General features: G+C 42.5%; 1 protein-coding gene across 1 annotated transcript in view; it reads right to left on the bottom strand.

Moving 5' to 3' along the window:
* Window positions 1-1,088: 1,088 nt before the first annotated feature.
* The window catches only part of LOC138952785 (apoptosis-resistant E3 ubiquitin protein ligase 1-like), a 105,635-nt gene continuing 89,812 nt past the window's right edge, over window positions 1,089-16,911 (bottom strand). Inside the window, exons 14-17 of the mRNA XM_070324524.1 lie at window positions 15,833-16,147; window positions 14,891-14,977; window positions 8,920-9,095; window positions 1,089-5,804 (exon numbers count right to left, since the gene is read on the bottom strand). Coding sequence (XP_070180625.1) covers window positions 5,702-5,804; window positions 8,920-9,095; window positions 14,891-14,977; window positions 15,833-16,147 — 681 coding nt within the window. The 3' untranslated portion in view covers window positions 1,089-5,701. The remainder of the gene's footprint in view (window positions 5,805-8,919; window positions 9,096-14,890; window positions 14,978-15,832; window positions 16,148-16,911) is intronic.

Here is a 16,911-nt window from a genome sequence, read left to right as displayed (position 1 = left end):
GTCGAAACATGGTCTTGTTAAAAGACGTGTTCAAATGCGGATAACGCATGAAACATTCATAGACAGTTTCCAACTCACCAGATCTGCCAAAGAGCCGTCATTCGTGAAAAAACGATGATTTTAATCAGACAGGTATCGGAAACAAGTCTTGGTCACCTGCGTTATTCCTTCCGAGGCGACATGACGGCGCCACATTTGTTTGTTTATGGCTGTTTATCGCGAAACAACACAGTTGAAATTTGTGTGTAAAATACCACAAATGTGTGGTGAATCAGTTCGTCATCTGCGTTTCGATGGTAATTCAGTCAGATTGGAGTCACTTTGAATCGAAGGCGAGGGTAACCTGCGTTATTTGTGTGACGGCGTGAACAAATTTGATTGCAACATTTTATACAGAAAGTAAATTTCAATGATTCTGGCTCAGACTTGTAGATCTGTTATGCAGTGTTTTGGTAGTGTATCTGCTTTTCTACTATGAAGCTTATTTGGAGTGATACGCTGATCGAAGTGGGGTACCCTATGTGGGACATCAGCCGTATGCAGATTACGCCTCAGAACACTCTCGCATTTCACAAAGACAACAATAATTTGCAACATTTCAAGAACTGCATCAGTTTTATTAGATACTACTTCAACAAAAACAGCACAAACACGACTATTATCAACAACACAGAACGGGAGGTAAGTCTTCAAAGACGCACCAAGTGTGCGTTCCCATTTTTGGACGCCATTTTTGCTAGCATTTTCACAGTAAATCTTAATATTTCCATATCTATTGAATGATTTTGGTATTTTCTTTGATTGTGCCGATTCTCCTATCTCTCTGGCATGTACTGGGTGCTTTGTGACCAGTTTCTCCCCTAGACTGTATTGAAAAAATGCGTCCGTGTGAGCTGACCCCCACTTGTGACCAGTAGCAAAGAACAACTCATATATAAATACATGTCAATATGACTTAATTCCCCCTCGTACTGATAACGGCATGGATGTGCCAAGAGTTTATCCAGTACCTTTCTCATGAGAGTAGCCGCTCTGTCTAGGAGGCATAGTTAATTGTGTGTTGTAACAACATCCGTTTAGCAAATATGTTATATTTTCCATAATATGAAATGATAAACATTGTATCCCTTGTATGAACCTGACTAGAGCCAGTGTTATTTAAGGGCGGCCTCTTATTGTTAGGTCCTGTTGTCTACTTCTGAGAACCTAGTCGTAGGATTAGGTGACAACAGTAGAGATGTGGCCTTGTTAAAGGTCAAAGGCTTAGGTTTTGCCTACGAACCAGGAATAAGTAGAGGCATGACAACATTATAGGAAGCTCCCCTGTGAGTATTATTCAGAGCCTTGCTCGATCTTGCATGTTGTGAAAACTCAGCTGAGTGTAATACTCATGTGTTAACAACCAAGTTTATTCATGCCCCTAAGGCATGGTTTCAACTGTATATTATTCATAACATGTCATTCAAGTGTAATGTACATCAATTGTGCACTGGAACAGAACATAAGTATATATGTGTGCCTGTTCTAATTGAATTTGAAGAGCTGTCTCCTGGCACTGTGGTATCAACAGATTTTAGCTGAGTGTAAATCTCAAAGTGTAAACACTTGAGTTTATCCATAAGTTAAATCTTTTACCACTCAGATAGCTGATTTAAACACTCCATGAAAATGGAATTTGTAACATCAACTGACTTCTTTGATACCCTTTGCCAAGAAAAAAAGGATTATATCCCAATAAAGATGTCCCATCTGTGTTTGCATACACTTTAATTCTTCCTTGTCAATTTAAAAAAATTTTTTTTTTTTTTTTTTTTTTTTTTTAATATGTATATTTATATATATATAATGTGTATGTATGCACGCATACAAGTTTACAAGTTAATCAAGTTAAGTTGGCAAGGAAAGTATTCTTTATCCAATTTGAAGAAGTACCACCACGTGGTCTCTGTGAGTCCACCATGATCATCTGATAAAAATACCAAAACCATAATCTGCCAACCGCAGAAAACATCGTTTCCCAGAAACATAGGAGAGAGAATTACTTGCCTTTCTCTGAGAGTAAAGGAAGTTCCCTCCGTAAAATTCCCGGAGGCGCATATCTCAATCTCAGTGTTTGGTTTTCTTTCCAAGCGGGCGAGGTTTGTTGTTGTTATTCTTCGATACAACCCGCTTTCAGTTCTATCAGCGTTCAAGCGTACTGCGGTCCGTATCTACGCTGCCCGCAAAAGTCATCGCAGTTTGTAATGACCGAAGTATTCATACGCCATATGTAACATTCGCGGGCGCTCTGTGCCTTCAGTTCAATCAGCGTTCAAGCGTACTGCGTTCCGTATCTACGCTGCCCGCAAGAGTCATCGCAGTTTGTAATGACAGAAGTATTCATACGCCGTATGTAACCTTCGCGGGCGCTCGGTACTTTGTACGCCTAAAAATTCGGATCAGAAATGCGCTTCCGGTCGGGATAACGCGCATGGTAAACCTCGCTGTAGTCGATAAAAAGCTGTTAAAACGCAAAAAACTTCCGGGTAATTTCGAAGTTGAAGGTCTTGTTCGTATTCCTACATTGAAGTGTAGGGTGACCTGCCGTTGCTTTCCATAGAAAGCGGCAAGGTAAGTTATCGTTCGCGGAGTTCTATTGCGCCAATGAAACCAGTCCAACCGCTGTAAATATCTGTTCGACATTCGTAACGACTGAGTAAAGAATAGTTGTCGTTCAATTGCATGTTCACTATTTAAAAAAGACAAGTAACGGAGCCTGTTAGGCTCTGTGTGTCAACAAGGTATCATTGATGATTGAAGTACCTTCTACTTATGACCAAGTAACTTTGTTACATTTTTAAGCCGTTTCACTTTCATTTTCACGGTTCGTTACGTTGTTCAACGTGATGAATCATTGAATGTATACGGGCGTAGTAATCGCCCTTAAAAAGGAAAGCCCAAACCGTGATTGAAGGTGAATGTTGTAGTTCCTGTGAAGGAAGTCTTCTTAGACGGGAAAGGTCTAAATACACGTCTAGCTCCCCGTAGCAAGAAATTGAAACTGGGGATTATGGGCATTGGCACATGCGCAGAGAGGTACTACCGACAAAGGGAGACTACTCCCCTAAATGGTATACCGACGGAAATCTAGAGTTAGCGACCTTGTTTACAGTCTAGTACTGGTAACATAGGACGCTTCTCAGTCTAGCACTCGTAAGTAAGGTAACTCCTATTAGTTAAATTGAGGTGATGTATTCGAAAGAAATATACATGTGTGAAGCCAATTATTTGGTACTTTTAAGTACTTCTGAGTGTTCATTAGAATCAAACAATGTCTCAGCTGGAATATCTGGTTTCGCTCAAACCAGTAACATCAAAATAAGTCATTTCTAATTCTAAGCATACCCATCCTTGAACGTCAATATTACAGACTTCAGCAAATTTGCCAAAATGTCTCCTGGCACATGAATCCAATACCACTAGAATCAATCATATTGTTAAAGTCTTCCCAATGGTAACAGAAAATAGGTGTGCATGCACTAATGCTCAAATGTTCACGCACACACACACACAGAACAGAAATGTCAAGACATTCATGGATGTGGTGGAGATCTTCAAGTGTTGAGATCCTGTAGGTGATACATCTCAAAGGCTCTTGTCAAATCAGTCACAAAAACAAAGAGCAGAGTGGAAGTATCAAAAGCCTTGTGAAGCTAGTCCATGTAATGGTCTGTGTGACCACGGCATCTTGCTATGTGAATTAATGAACTGGGGCAACAAGGATGCAGTCACACCTCTCAAACCTCCGCTGAATTCAATCAGCACCCATAAACTCTAGTGAAGTACAGCAGTCCCTCTCATGAACAGACACCCTTGGGCCATAGCAAAACTGTCCGTACATTGCAGGTGTCCGGTCACCACACCACCCCCTCCCCCATACACTCACACAGAGACACACAAACAACAGGATTGAGTCTATGCTAATCACTTCTTGTGGCTACTAAACAATAACAATAAACTCCTAATACTTCTTTAAACGTTCTGTAAAAAGGATTTGTATGAAAAGTGTTAAAAAGAAGAGATAAAATAAATCCTCAAGGCAGTGAACACACTCACCATGCACTGACATACGAAAGCAGCCACACAAACACAGCACAGTGTGCAGATGCTTTGCAAGAATAAGCTTGAAAACCAGTTTGAATAAATAGCAGCAGATAGAGCTGCATGTCATAATCATGTAATTTATTTTTTTCTTGTCTGGCTTTATTGACTGCATGCCGATCATGTGGCATGGCAGTGACTTTTCACTCTTCAGTCGGAAATACACTGTACATAACACAGCTCCCACTCTCCCTCACTAATGCCTACCCCAAGCCGTGACAACTGATGCTTGGAAATTGTGTGGAAGAGTACACCTCTCTATTTCTCTCCAATGCTCTTCCTGCTGACATGCAGTGACACTGGACACCCCACAGAGTTTAGCCAGCTAACCCTCCACCCCCCCCCCCTCCCTCTCTCTCACTCCCTCCAGCCATGAACTGTTGGGGGCTGTGGCCAGAGAGGCCAGCTGCACTGTTCACTCAGAGCAAAACCAGTTGACTGTGTCGTAACTTTTGACAAAGCAAGACAACTGAAGGGTTCATAGATTAGGCAACCGACTCACTGGTCAAGGCTGAGGGGAAACAAGAGTATTTTGTCGATGAAAGAGGTTACACACAGACACACGATGCTGAGAACTGTGGCCGGTTTTTCACTCACTTTCGCTCAGGACCTTCATCGACTGTGGTTTCTGTTGTTTACGTCCAACAGACAAGAATAAAGAGCTCAGTGCAGTTTCATGTTGGCATCTTCGCATGTACTCCACTCCTGACCAAAACTACCCCCCCTCCTGATGGGTACACGTGCACTCAAGTTATCAGTGACTGTCATCACGCCATTGCGGCTGTGATCTTTGTACCAAGAGCCGGACTGCTCTGTTATCGATTTTGTTGTAGTGAAAATTTGACGATGGTCTGTCCGTACATTGGAGGTATGACCTGCTGTTGGGACCGAAAATGAGTGTCCGCATCCACGTTTTGCAGGTGTCCGCTCACGCCGGGGGCCGTACATTGCAGGGACTGCTGTATACAATAAGACTCTTTCCAAATCCTGCAAAACAAGCCTATGCTGATGCCAACGACAGCAGTGTGCTTGCTAGTGTTTAAACACAGCTAGGAAAGGGCAAAGCAGAAGAGGCGTGTACAGGTGACCAATCACACTGTTCTCGCTTGGTGCTGGTCCTAGTTTAGTGTCGCTGGAAAGCCGAACGTAGAATGGATGCTAAGCAGTTGTGCGTACGACTACTGTTGAACCCTGTGAATCCATTCATGCGCAATACTTCCCACTGGACAATGACAAGCAGGGTTTACATGCAGTATCTCCTGGCAGTACGTCAAACTACTGCAGAGCTGTGTGATACCAGTTTACACTGGTCATAGAATAACATTCCTAGTATTCCGGTGAAAAAAGATTTGGAGACTCTGTGGTGATAGGTTGCACCCAAAGGCTGATTCACCTACTACATACTGGTAATAGTTCCAGGCTGCTGATATTTCACGCACACAAGTGAACACTGCAAGAGGCCACACAGAAAGCCCCAAAGCCAATTGTGATGTAAAAGCCAATGAAGCTGTATGACAAATGGTAGGTGGAGAAGACTGGATAAAGCGGGGGTGGAAGGGGGTCAGACCATTCCAAAGCCCTGAGATCCCTCATTGATAGCGGTCAGCAGGTTCTTGTGGAACAGCTCGATGCTGTCACAGTTAGGCAGACACAGCTGGTTGAAACTGAAACACACACACCCCACCCACACACTTAATATTCATATATACAGAAACACTCAGAAAAATTCACTGAGCTTTTGGCAAACATGAAAAACATATCAACATTACCATGACCATTGTTACAACTCAACTCTAAAGATGTCATTACTTGTTTAGCCGAAACTAAAACAATTTTGTTACGTCATGAGTCTACGAAATCTGCACCTTGGAGACGTGTTGAAACGACGTCATTACTTGTTTACGTCATTAGTATGAGAATCTACGTAACCTGCACGCGTCATTGCGTTGCATTGTGGGAATGTAAACAGTCATTTGGGAGAAGTCAGCTGGACGGCAAATAAAACAGAACTAAAGCGTTACCGTCGCTCCATTTGTGAGATTTTGTCGGACCTGCCGGGTTCTGAATAGGCTATAGGTGGTAGAACAAGATACAGGACAGTGCCAGAAATCAAAGGAAGATTGGTGTGATCTTTTTGGTGAGCCGCAAAGCAAGTCGAAACATGAGATTCTGTCGTAACCACCGTTGAAAGCCGCCGGCATCCGAGCTGTCATTCCGAGGCCATGAGGTGTTATCCGCAGCCGCACAGACTCGTCTAGTCTTGTTCGGAAGGAGCATCAAGAGGTAAGCTATTTCGTAAATGAAGTGTCCGTCAAGTAAGGAGTGTTCTTTAGTCCTACTCAAACGGAGCATCAAGAAGGTAAGGTGTCGTTATAATATCGAGCGTCCATCAAGGAACAACTATTATACACACACATCTATATCACATATATTTTGTTTTAGAATGTTTAATGAAGTTAATCATAAACATACATGCTGCAAGTTAGTTCGGCATGTAGTATTTTATTCAGTAACCATGCTTGGTTTGTCTGCGAGCCGCCCAACATGAAGAAGGAGCAAGAAGTCAGAAGTAACCTTGATCATAGGATACGTTGTTAATAACAAGTATTACCTTTGATCCAGGGGTTCGAGCGTCTAGGATCTACTGGACTAAGGGTAAGCTGTTAAGCTACGCCACCAGTGTGTTCTACCCAGCGAGGAGCAAGAGGAGCACATCTATTTCCTGTCCTCATCATCAAGTGACATCTTCACCAAGTTCGTCACCGCCGCCGTCATCGTGTGAATCAAGTCTTCCCATCAGGACATTCAGACTTTGTGACTAACCTGCTTATTCAAGATAAGTTCAGCTCGATATAAAGCCAGACTGTCAATGCAAGAATAATTAATTATGAACTCGAGTTCCTTAGATATTAAATAGAAATGGTTTGTTAAAGAATCCGGGAATATTACCTAACCAATAAAGTATTCATCAATCTAAATCGTCAGTGTTTACGAAGTGATTTGAAGCATGACTATTATGGAGTGTTGAATAGAATTTTTGGTGTGTTTCTAGACATTGTAATATCTAAAACACAGGGTTAAAAAGGGGAACTGCAACAACCATCATGACGATAACTTAATGGGACTGTACGTACAGTGATACATACTCTCCATAACGACTTTGAAAATGTAACCGAAATTCGGTCGTTATATGGAGGGGTCGTAACATGGAGGATTGGTTTATGTCCGGGTCCGTCAATGATCAGGAATGACATGGGCGTTTTGATTGATGCCACCCAAGTAATGTCATTCTTTCCTTAAAACGGTTATGGTAAATAGTTTTAGATTCAATTATTTACCCACACATAGTTGTCTTGCTTGTTTAATAAAGCCCCGTAACTACTCGTGTGTTAAGGGTCTGCAAATAAAAACATGTTGAGGTCGAACGAAAGTATGCGGTACCAAAGCATGCACATCGATCTCGATACCAGATTCTAATCAAGTCATGCAGAGATTTGGTTAAAAACAAAGAAGTGTCCCAAACGCTTGTTTCAAAAACTTGTAAGCCTTTGCAGACGTTAAGAACCGCGGCAGTGTGTTGAAACTGATGTAAAATTGTCAGCGTCAGTTTTCACGATAAAACTTTGACTCGCTCATTCACGGGATATAACTGCACTCCAGACTGTCCACAGTGTTGAGAAATTTAGGAGACTTTTTCGTAGACTCTTGACTGACACCTTCAAACTTCACTGCCTGAGGAGAGTTTATTGATTCAAACGAATGCGTGGTTCTATATTGCGTCACTCGGTCACGGATTGGGGAAAACAAAAAAACAGTTCCAGATTTCGAAACCATGTTCGTCAGCCATTGTTTTTAGCAAGACAGACCACATGTGCACGAGCTTTGCTGACGTACATCGCAAAATGTCATGACGTCACCACAACTTTCGGTTTTGGTTCGATCTGCGGATTACTTTCATGACGTTTTTGTAACTTTGCCTGTTTATAAGGTAGGAATTCCTCCTGCACAGTTCTTTGCAAAATGAAGCAGATATCTGGCAACTGACCTTTATCCAGTCAAAATAAAGTAATGACCTGGATTAGAAATGAAAAACCATGGCTTCAGCCGTTTGCGTGCCGAACTGATGTTGTACATGTACAGGATTTCAACACGTGTTTGTGTCCGTATTGCGTACTGACTCGACTGGAGATACAAGTTAGAGTAAACCAAACCCGTGATAATTTTGGGAAAAGTCGTTATAAGTCCACGTATGGACGGTCGTATGTCGTATCAGAGAGGTGGACGTAATATGGAGGTGAGAAATACTAAGACAAAGAAGGAGAAAAAATCCGTCAGAGAAAAGTCGGTCGTAATATTGAGGGACCCGTAAAAGAGAGGGGTCGTAAAGAGAGGTACCACTGTAGTACACAACTGCAAAACACCAAAGAGAGCTGGTTAAAACTGTCAGCAAACCTGGATCAAAAGTTACTGATATATATAGGAGCATTATAATTGTTAAATCCACCTGGTTTCTTCCAGAACCATATAACAGAAAATCCACAGGTTACAATTGACAGATTAAAGCTACTGGCTTTAAAAAACACAAAAACAAACCATTTTCAGCATCAGGCGTACATAATAAATGCATCACACACATACACACACACACACACACACACACACACACACACACACACACACACACACACACACACACACACACACACACACACACACACACACACACACACACACACACACACACACACTCTCTTTCTGTCTCTCTGAGAGTAATCCCACCATGTGTGCGCAATTGGCAGAGAGTTGAACCTGTGCAGGGGAGACAACTGCACTTTGGGGTTGAGCTCCCCGAACCCCCCAGGAGGCAGCTGTGAACAGCCAGTGATGAACTGCAGCAGTCGCGCCATCTGCTCCTCCGTGAAGCCAGCAATCACCGTCCAGAACCAGTCTAGTACCTGTCAGACATGTACAGCCGGTAAAGCACAGAGGTGCACAGTACTCATGAAAGGTCATCATGCATGTTCAAACTTGGTTGTGCCACAATGTCACTCATAGTAACATTATTGATATTTAATTGTTAACTACTTCAGTAAAAAAAAAACAAGTCCCGTTAGGCGAAAATACAACATTTAGTCAAGCTGTCGTACTCACAGAATGAAACTGAACGCACTGCATTTTTTTTCCACCAAGACCGTGTACTCGTAGCATCGTCAGTCCACCGCTCGTGGCGAAGGCAGTGAAATTGACTAGCCAGATTAGCGTGTTAGTGGTTGCGCTGAGCTGGATAGCACGTTTTTCTGTATCTCTGTTCTTTTTAACTTTCTGAGCTTGTTTTTAATTCAAATATATCATATCTATATGTTTTTGGAATCAGGAACCGACAAGGAATAAGATGAAATTGTTTTTAAATCAATTCCGGAAATTTAATTGTAATCATAATTTTAATATATTTAATTTTCAGAGCTGGTTTTTCATTCAAATATGACATATGTGAATGGTTTTGGAATCAGACAATGATGAAGAATAAGATTAAATGGAAAATTTCAATAGTAAATTTTCATTTGATTAACCCCTTCACTGCCACAGTATAATAAGTTTTTTTGGGTAGGTTCACTAATCTGTTTACTGCTCATTCATTTATTGAGATATCTCTTAGATATTTGGCATGTTTTTTTTATAATACCCTTGGCTTTTATGTGATATCAAAATAATAGGATTTAAAAAAAAAAATTTGTGTAAATATTGATATAATGAACATTTTTTTCACAAAACAAACAGTTTTCGGACACACACACATACATTGCAGCAGATAAAACAACACAAAATACTGCAAAAACAGGTGAAAGTGTATAATGAAAATGAAGTCAAACATCTGGTACTCACATTACAGCCATCAAAAGTGTTCTGTGTGGTAAATCCATTAATGAATAAGGGTACCACGCCCCATTCCTCGGCCACGCCCCATTCCTCGGCCACGCCGCCCCCGCGAACTCGAGCCCCCAGTCCCCCTACAAGTCCCCCTACCACGACCACGACCTCTCACGACAGGAGGGGGTGCGGTACTTGTGCTAGGAATAGCATGGTCAGAAACTTTGGCAGCATCAGACTCAGTCTCGGAGTCACTTTCAGTTTCCTTTTCGAAGTTCGAGTCATTTTCGTCTTCATCACCCACAGCCTCCGACAAAAGAGGGTGGTGTTGGTTGCTGTCTGTCTCATCGTCGTCGGAATCGCTGTCATTTAGTCCTCCTATGTCTTCATCGCCACTATCATTGTCGTTCAACACTTCTTGCAGAGCTTCTAGCGCACTGTAGCGCTTGAAGACAGGCCTGCGGGTTGAACTTCGACTTTCGTCCGCCATCTTGAATACGATTATAGGTCTGGAACGTTCTCGGAGTTTTCCTCACGTGATAGGAACATCTGCGGACGGTCCAAGGGAAAGAACTACTTTTTAGCAACCCTAAACTAGAGCTTGGACCAGTTTTCCACGGTTACCTCCCATTTAAAATGTCAAAATTTCGCCGACACAAATCCCACATATGAGACACGGTTATGGGCGTACGACAAACCAAAAATGACCACGTATTACACACGAGGTGGGCAGTGAAGGGGTTAAAGGCACAGTAAGCCTCCCGTAAACCATCACAGATACGGTCAGGCTTTTACACACAGTACAAACACCCTTTCATTTAAACACTCACCGATTGAGAACATCCTAGGTGCCCTCCGTAAAGATCGAACAATTTTCAAAGAATTTATTTTTGCGTGGTTTATCTTACCCCTGAGCCATCGTGAACCCGTGTGATCCAGTTTCCCTTTTTCACAATGTAGTCGTCAGTTAGTCATTTGAATGCGACTCGATGTGAGCTTATTTACAATACAGGGTGGGCCATAAAAAGTGTCCACATTTTGTTTTGCAATAACTGAGATAGAAATTATTATTTTACAACATGTTTCATTCCACATAGACTACAATGTTCAAGATTTGTATGCACAAAATCTTATCAAAATCTATGCATTTTCAGAGTCACAGAGTCAATAGTTGATGATGTGCTCAATCCATGCTCCGCGTTGTTGAATGACAGCTGCAAGACGAACGTTGAAGTTGTCCACAACCCTTGTAAGCATCTCTGCAGGAATCCTTCTGATCTCTCTTCTGATGCTTTCTTTTCGTTCTTCACTTGTCCTTGGATTGCCTGTGTACACTCTTTCTTTCAAATAATCCCAAAGAAAATAGTCAGCAGGGTTCAAGTCTGGTGAGTATGGAGGCCAGGGATTGTCTGTTCGGCGAGAAAGAAGTCTGTCGCCGGGGAAGTGTTGCCTCAAGTACTCAAGAGTTCTGTTTGAACAATGAGGTGGTGCTCCGTCTTGCTGGAAGACAACTGTGTAGATGTCAATGTTCCTCCTTCTTCGGATGGCTGGAATAAACTTCCTTTGTAGCATTTCGATGTAACGTTCGGAATTCACAGTCACAGGATTTCCGTCATTGTCTTCAAAAAAGAAGGGCACAACAACCCCTCCTTTGCCAATTGCGCACCACACTGTTACTTTTTCGCGGCTCAGTGGTGGCTGGATGTGTTCATGGGGCTGATTAGGTGCCCAAAATCTCATGTTTTGTTTGTTGACATGTCCACTCAAATGAAAATGGGCTTCATCATTCAACAACGCGGAGCATGGATTGAGCACATCATCAACTATTGACTCTGTGACTCTGAAAATGCATAGATTTTGATAAGATTTTGTGCATACAAATCTTTAACATTGTAGTCTATGTGGAATGAAACATGTTGTAAAATAATAATTTCTATCTCAGTTATTGCAAAACAAAATGTGGACACTTTTTATGGCCCACCTTGTAGCACGTTTTTATGCACGAAACAAACGGCTGTGGTTCACAAGAACTCTAGCGATGGCTTTTGACTGTTGAGAGGAACGGCGATATGCACTGATAAACCGTCGTCTGCTACGACCCTTGCGTGACCCTGCTTCCGGGCTTTTCTTTTTTCAAACTTTCACAACTTCGAATTGTACTGATCTTGTCTTGATGAAAAAAGAATTCTTTTATGATTAAAGAATGTTTGTGTAACAAGCTGTCAATTTATTATTTAGATTTTAAAAGTTAGGTCTAGCGCAAAAACGCACCACGGTCCAAAAACATTTTGATAATCATCGATTCACGGCTATCGCCAGTTTACATCGATAGAATGAGACCCGAAGGGAAGTAACTCATGTTTGACCTGAGTTCAGGATGGGTCCAAAAAGTGTTCGAGACAATCTGCAAAATTAATTCTTTAAAAATTGCTCGCTCTTTACGTAGGGCACCTAGGATGTTCCCGTTTGGTGAGCGTTCAAATGGAAGGGTGTTTGTACTGTGTGTAAAAGCCTGACAGTATCTGTGATGGTTTACGGGAGGCTTACTGTCCGGGCGTGAATTCCGGTATTCATAACAGCCGTCCAGCACCAAAACGAGGCGCCATTGCTGTTGAGGCCAAGTCCACGAAAATAAATTCTTTGAAAATTTCTCACGCTCGACAGAAAGCAGCCAGGATGTTCCCGTTCGGTGAGCGTTCAAATGGAAGTATGCTTGTACTATATGTAGACGCTCGGGGAGCTCTGTGATGGTTTACGGGAGGCTTACTGTGCCTTTAATATACTTACCCAATTCTCATAAATGCATTGACTTCAATCTCACATGCTAGATGTCACCGCCCTGATATGGCCTTTCGTGGTCGGCTGGGCGTTAAGCAAACAAACAAACAAAAATGCTAGATGTCGAAAAACTACTCAAATTACCTGCCCTTACAAGGGTGGTAACCAAGCTAAAAACAGACGCCATAGTCGTTGCTATGCCCTGTCCCACCTGGTTACCCATAACCCACCGCGCACCACGTGAGCGCCGGCATCCGGAATAATCATTCGAGACTTCTCAAAAACCCTTAGGAAATTAAGTATGGGAGGGTATTAACTATGAGAATTGGGTAAGTATATTAATCAAATGAAAATTTACTATTGAAATTTTCCATTAAATTACATATTCTTACCCCAATTCTCATAAATGCAGAATGCTCCTAAAGGCGGAGGGAACTTACTTATGTCCCTGAGAGAACCTGTCCTGCAGAAACTAACGAGGGCAAGGAAATTGCCCCATCAAGTTAAGAGCAGGAGATGTCCAGGAGGTAAATAATTAATGAACACGTCATCAGACCTCCAAAGAGCTGTTGGCAAAACTTCGCATAGGCGACAGGAACACCACCAGTGAGAGAAGAACCCCAGGCTCTGGACTCCTGAACACCTGTAAAGGAACAGAGGGAGGACTGAACGCCAAACGGTAAGGGGGCTGCATGCCCGACTCAGCTGTGCTAAAAGCAAGGAGAGCGGGCAGAGACAGGCAGGGAGCAGGCCCCCTCTCCCAACGGAGAGAGTGCTCGTGAACAACCCAGTACTACCAGAGGCAGAAAGGGTTGAACCGAACTGGCCATTTGCACCAGACCACGGTGCGAAGCAGGAAGACAACCCCCCCATCCCCCAACACACTGAGAAATACCGGAGGTAATCAGAGTGGTCAGAGGCAGGTAGGGAGCAGGCCCCCCCTCCCGAAAGGAGAGGGTGCTCGCGAACAACCCAGAGCCACCAGAGGCAAAAAAGGGCTGAACCGAACTGGCCATTTGCACCAGACCACGATGCGAAGCTGCCAAGGAGTACGCCGCCACAGTGGGCGGGCCGATCGTGCCTGAAACAGCTGAGAAATAAACACATATTTCATCGTTAAGTCCCCCGAAAGTGGAAGACACTGACTGGTTCTCCTTAAGAGGAGAGGAGGGCTGGGAAGAAAAAACGAAACCTTATCCGCACGAACAGCTACTACAAAAGCAGTACTACTCGAATTCTGCACGTCTGACGTGTGTCGTCGAAAGTCGAGAATGATTATTCCGGATGCCGGCGCTCACGTGGTGCGCGGTGGGTTATGGGTAACCAGGTGGGACAGGGCATAGCAACGGCTATGGCGTCTGTTTTTAGCTTGGTTACCACCCTGGCAAGGGCAGGTAATTTGAGTAATTTTTCGACATCTAGCATGTGAGATTGAAGTCAATGCATATATGAGAATTGGGGTAAGAATATGTAATTTAATTTATTTTGGATCATTTTATAAAAAATAAAATTTCATTACAATTTTCAGATTTTTAATGACCAAACTCATTAATTAATTTTTAAGCCTTCAAGCTGAAATGCAATACTTCGTCGAAGATTGCTTGACCAAAATTTCAATCACTTTGATTAACAAATGAGGGCGTGACAGTGCGGCTTCAACTTTCACAAAAAGCCGGATATGACGTCATCAAAGACATTTATAAAAATTAAAAAAAACGTCCGGGGATATCATACCCAGGAACTCTCATGTGAAATTTTATGAAGATCGGTACACACACACACACACACACACACACACACACACACACACACACACACACACACACACACACACACACGCACGCACGCACGCACGCACGCACGCACATACACCACGACCCTCGTCTCGATTCCCTGTCTATGTTAAAACATTTAGTCAAAACTTGACTAAATGTAAAAAGAACAATTAGTTCCTGCTAAGCTATCACATTCTAAATTGTATGTATTCTTTTGACAATACTTACAAAGCATACAACTTTCTGAGCTATGAAAAAAAGACTTGAGATGTGCCATGAGAGTGGCATCAGTTCTCTAAGAGTCCAATAAAGATGAATGTAAGCAGCACCTTGTTGAAGGAAGGAGACGGTGCACTGACAGTGTGGTGGATCTTGAAGTCAGCCAGGCTGTAGGTCCCCATGCCACACATCAACAGCTGCACACAGTCACAACTATCTCAGCCCCCATCTTTCCAACTGATCACAATTTTCATGAATAAGCATATTATAATAAGTGCATGTATGAATCTGACATCTTGTTTATGAAACAATAGCATACCACACAAAAAAGACTTTCAATTTTAAAAACAAACTGAGTCTACATTTTATTCTTCTTCTTCTTCTTCGTTCGTGGGCTGAAACTCCCACGTACACTCGTGTTTTTGCACGAGTGGAATTTTACGTGTATGACCGTTTTTACCCCGCCATTAAGGCAGCCATACGCCGCTTTCCGAAGAAGCATGCTAGCTGGGTATTTTCGTGTTTCTATAACCAACCGAACTCTGACATGGATTACAGGATCTTTTCCGTGCGCACTTGGTCTTGTGCTTGCGTGTACACACGAAGGGGGAAAAGCCACTAGCAGGTCTGCACATAAGTTGACCTGGAAGATCAAAAAATCTCCACACTTAACCCACCAGGCGGCCGCGGCCGGGATTCGAACCCTCGACCTTCCGATTAAGAGGCCGACGTCTTACCACCCCGCCACAGCGCCCGCCTACATTTTATTCTAAATCCTCTATGTTTATCACTCAAGACTACGAATACTAACGTGTTATATACCAGAGGAGGAAGAGGAGTAGGAGGAATATGAAGTTGTAGTTAGGGAAAGCTTACAAACTTTGACAATATGACATAACAGGTATAACAGATGAAAACAATTGTGAATAGATAAAACATAAATCAACCTTACATCATAGAGGAGAGCAATGAAAACAACAACTTCAAGTGCACAGTATATCCTTCAGTGTCATCCTTCACTGAAAACAAATCCTAGAAAGCTAAACACCTACCTCCAGTTCATACTCGTCAAAGATGCTGAGCAGGTTGTCCGGAATCAACTCATTGAGCCCTCGCAGGAAGCACTCCACCTCGTCCTTGACGCTGGTTGCTAGGCGATATTGCGCCAGACAGTCCAGGTACTGCAGCTTGTTGCGGTTAGTGACCTTGACCCCGCTGCCCCCAGGGATGAGCTCGACGGTGCGCACCAGCTGACCTCGCTCGTTGTACTCCTCTTCTGTGAAGGTGAGCTCCATGTCCTCAATGTCGTTGTCCTCAATGAACTTGATCTTGGTTGTGTACAGCTCAGGGTCATCTGTCTCAAAGTACTGCAAACGCAAAACAGGACAAATTTCTTCAAAATACTCTGAGATTGTTCAATCTATAGACGCGTTTGGCTGCCTGCTTACTTATCTGATTGGTTGATTGCTTCTTTGATTGCCAGCTTGCTTATCTAGTGCAGAAACTGCAGCACTGAGCAGAAAAAGAATTACCTCTAAACCATGGTGGTTACTGTGACATTTGAGAAGAGTTAAAACAACAAACCAATGTCATCAAGCTGCAGTCAACACAATATACACATATGCTGCACTCTTGTACACAGTAATTCTCCATTTGAACTTGTGTTAAAACCACTCCTCCGACACATTTAACAAGTCGCGTAAGGCGAAAATACAATATTTAGTCAAGTAGCTGTCGAACTCACAGAACGCAATGCCATTTTTCAGCAAGACCGTATCGTCAGTCCACCGCTCATGGCAAAGGCAGTGAAATTGACAAGAAGAGCGGGGTAGTAGTTGCGCTAAGAAGGATAGCACGCTTTTCTGTACCTCTCTTTGTTTTAACTTTCTGAGCGTGTTTTTAATCCAAACATATCATATCTATATGTTTTTGGAATCAGGAACCGACAGGGAATAAGATGAAAGTGTTTTTAAATTGATTTGGACAATTTAATTTTGATAATAATTTTTATATATTTAATTTTCAGAGCTTGTTTTTAATCCGAATATAACATATTTATATGTTTTTGGAATCAGCAAATGATGGAGAATAAGATAAACGTAAATTTGGATCGTTTTATAAATTTTTATTT

The sequence above is a fragment of the Littorina saxatilis genome, linkage group LG17 (genome assembly GCF_037325665.1).
Source record: "Littorina saxatilis isolate snail1 linkage group LG17, US_GU_Lsax_2.0, whole genome shotgun sequence".
NCBI lineage: Eukaryota > Metazoa > Mollusca > Gastropoda > Littorinimorpha > Littorinidae > Littorina > Littorina saxatilis.
Note: the sequence above shows the minus strand (reverse complement) of the source record. Positions and strands in the feature narration are given on the sequence as shown.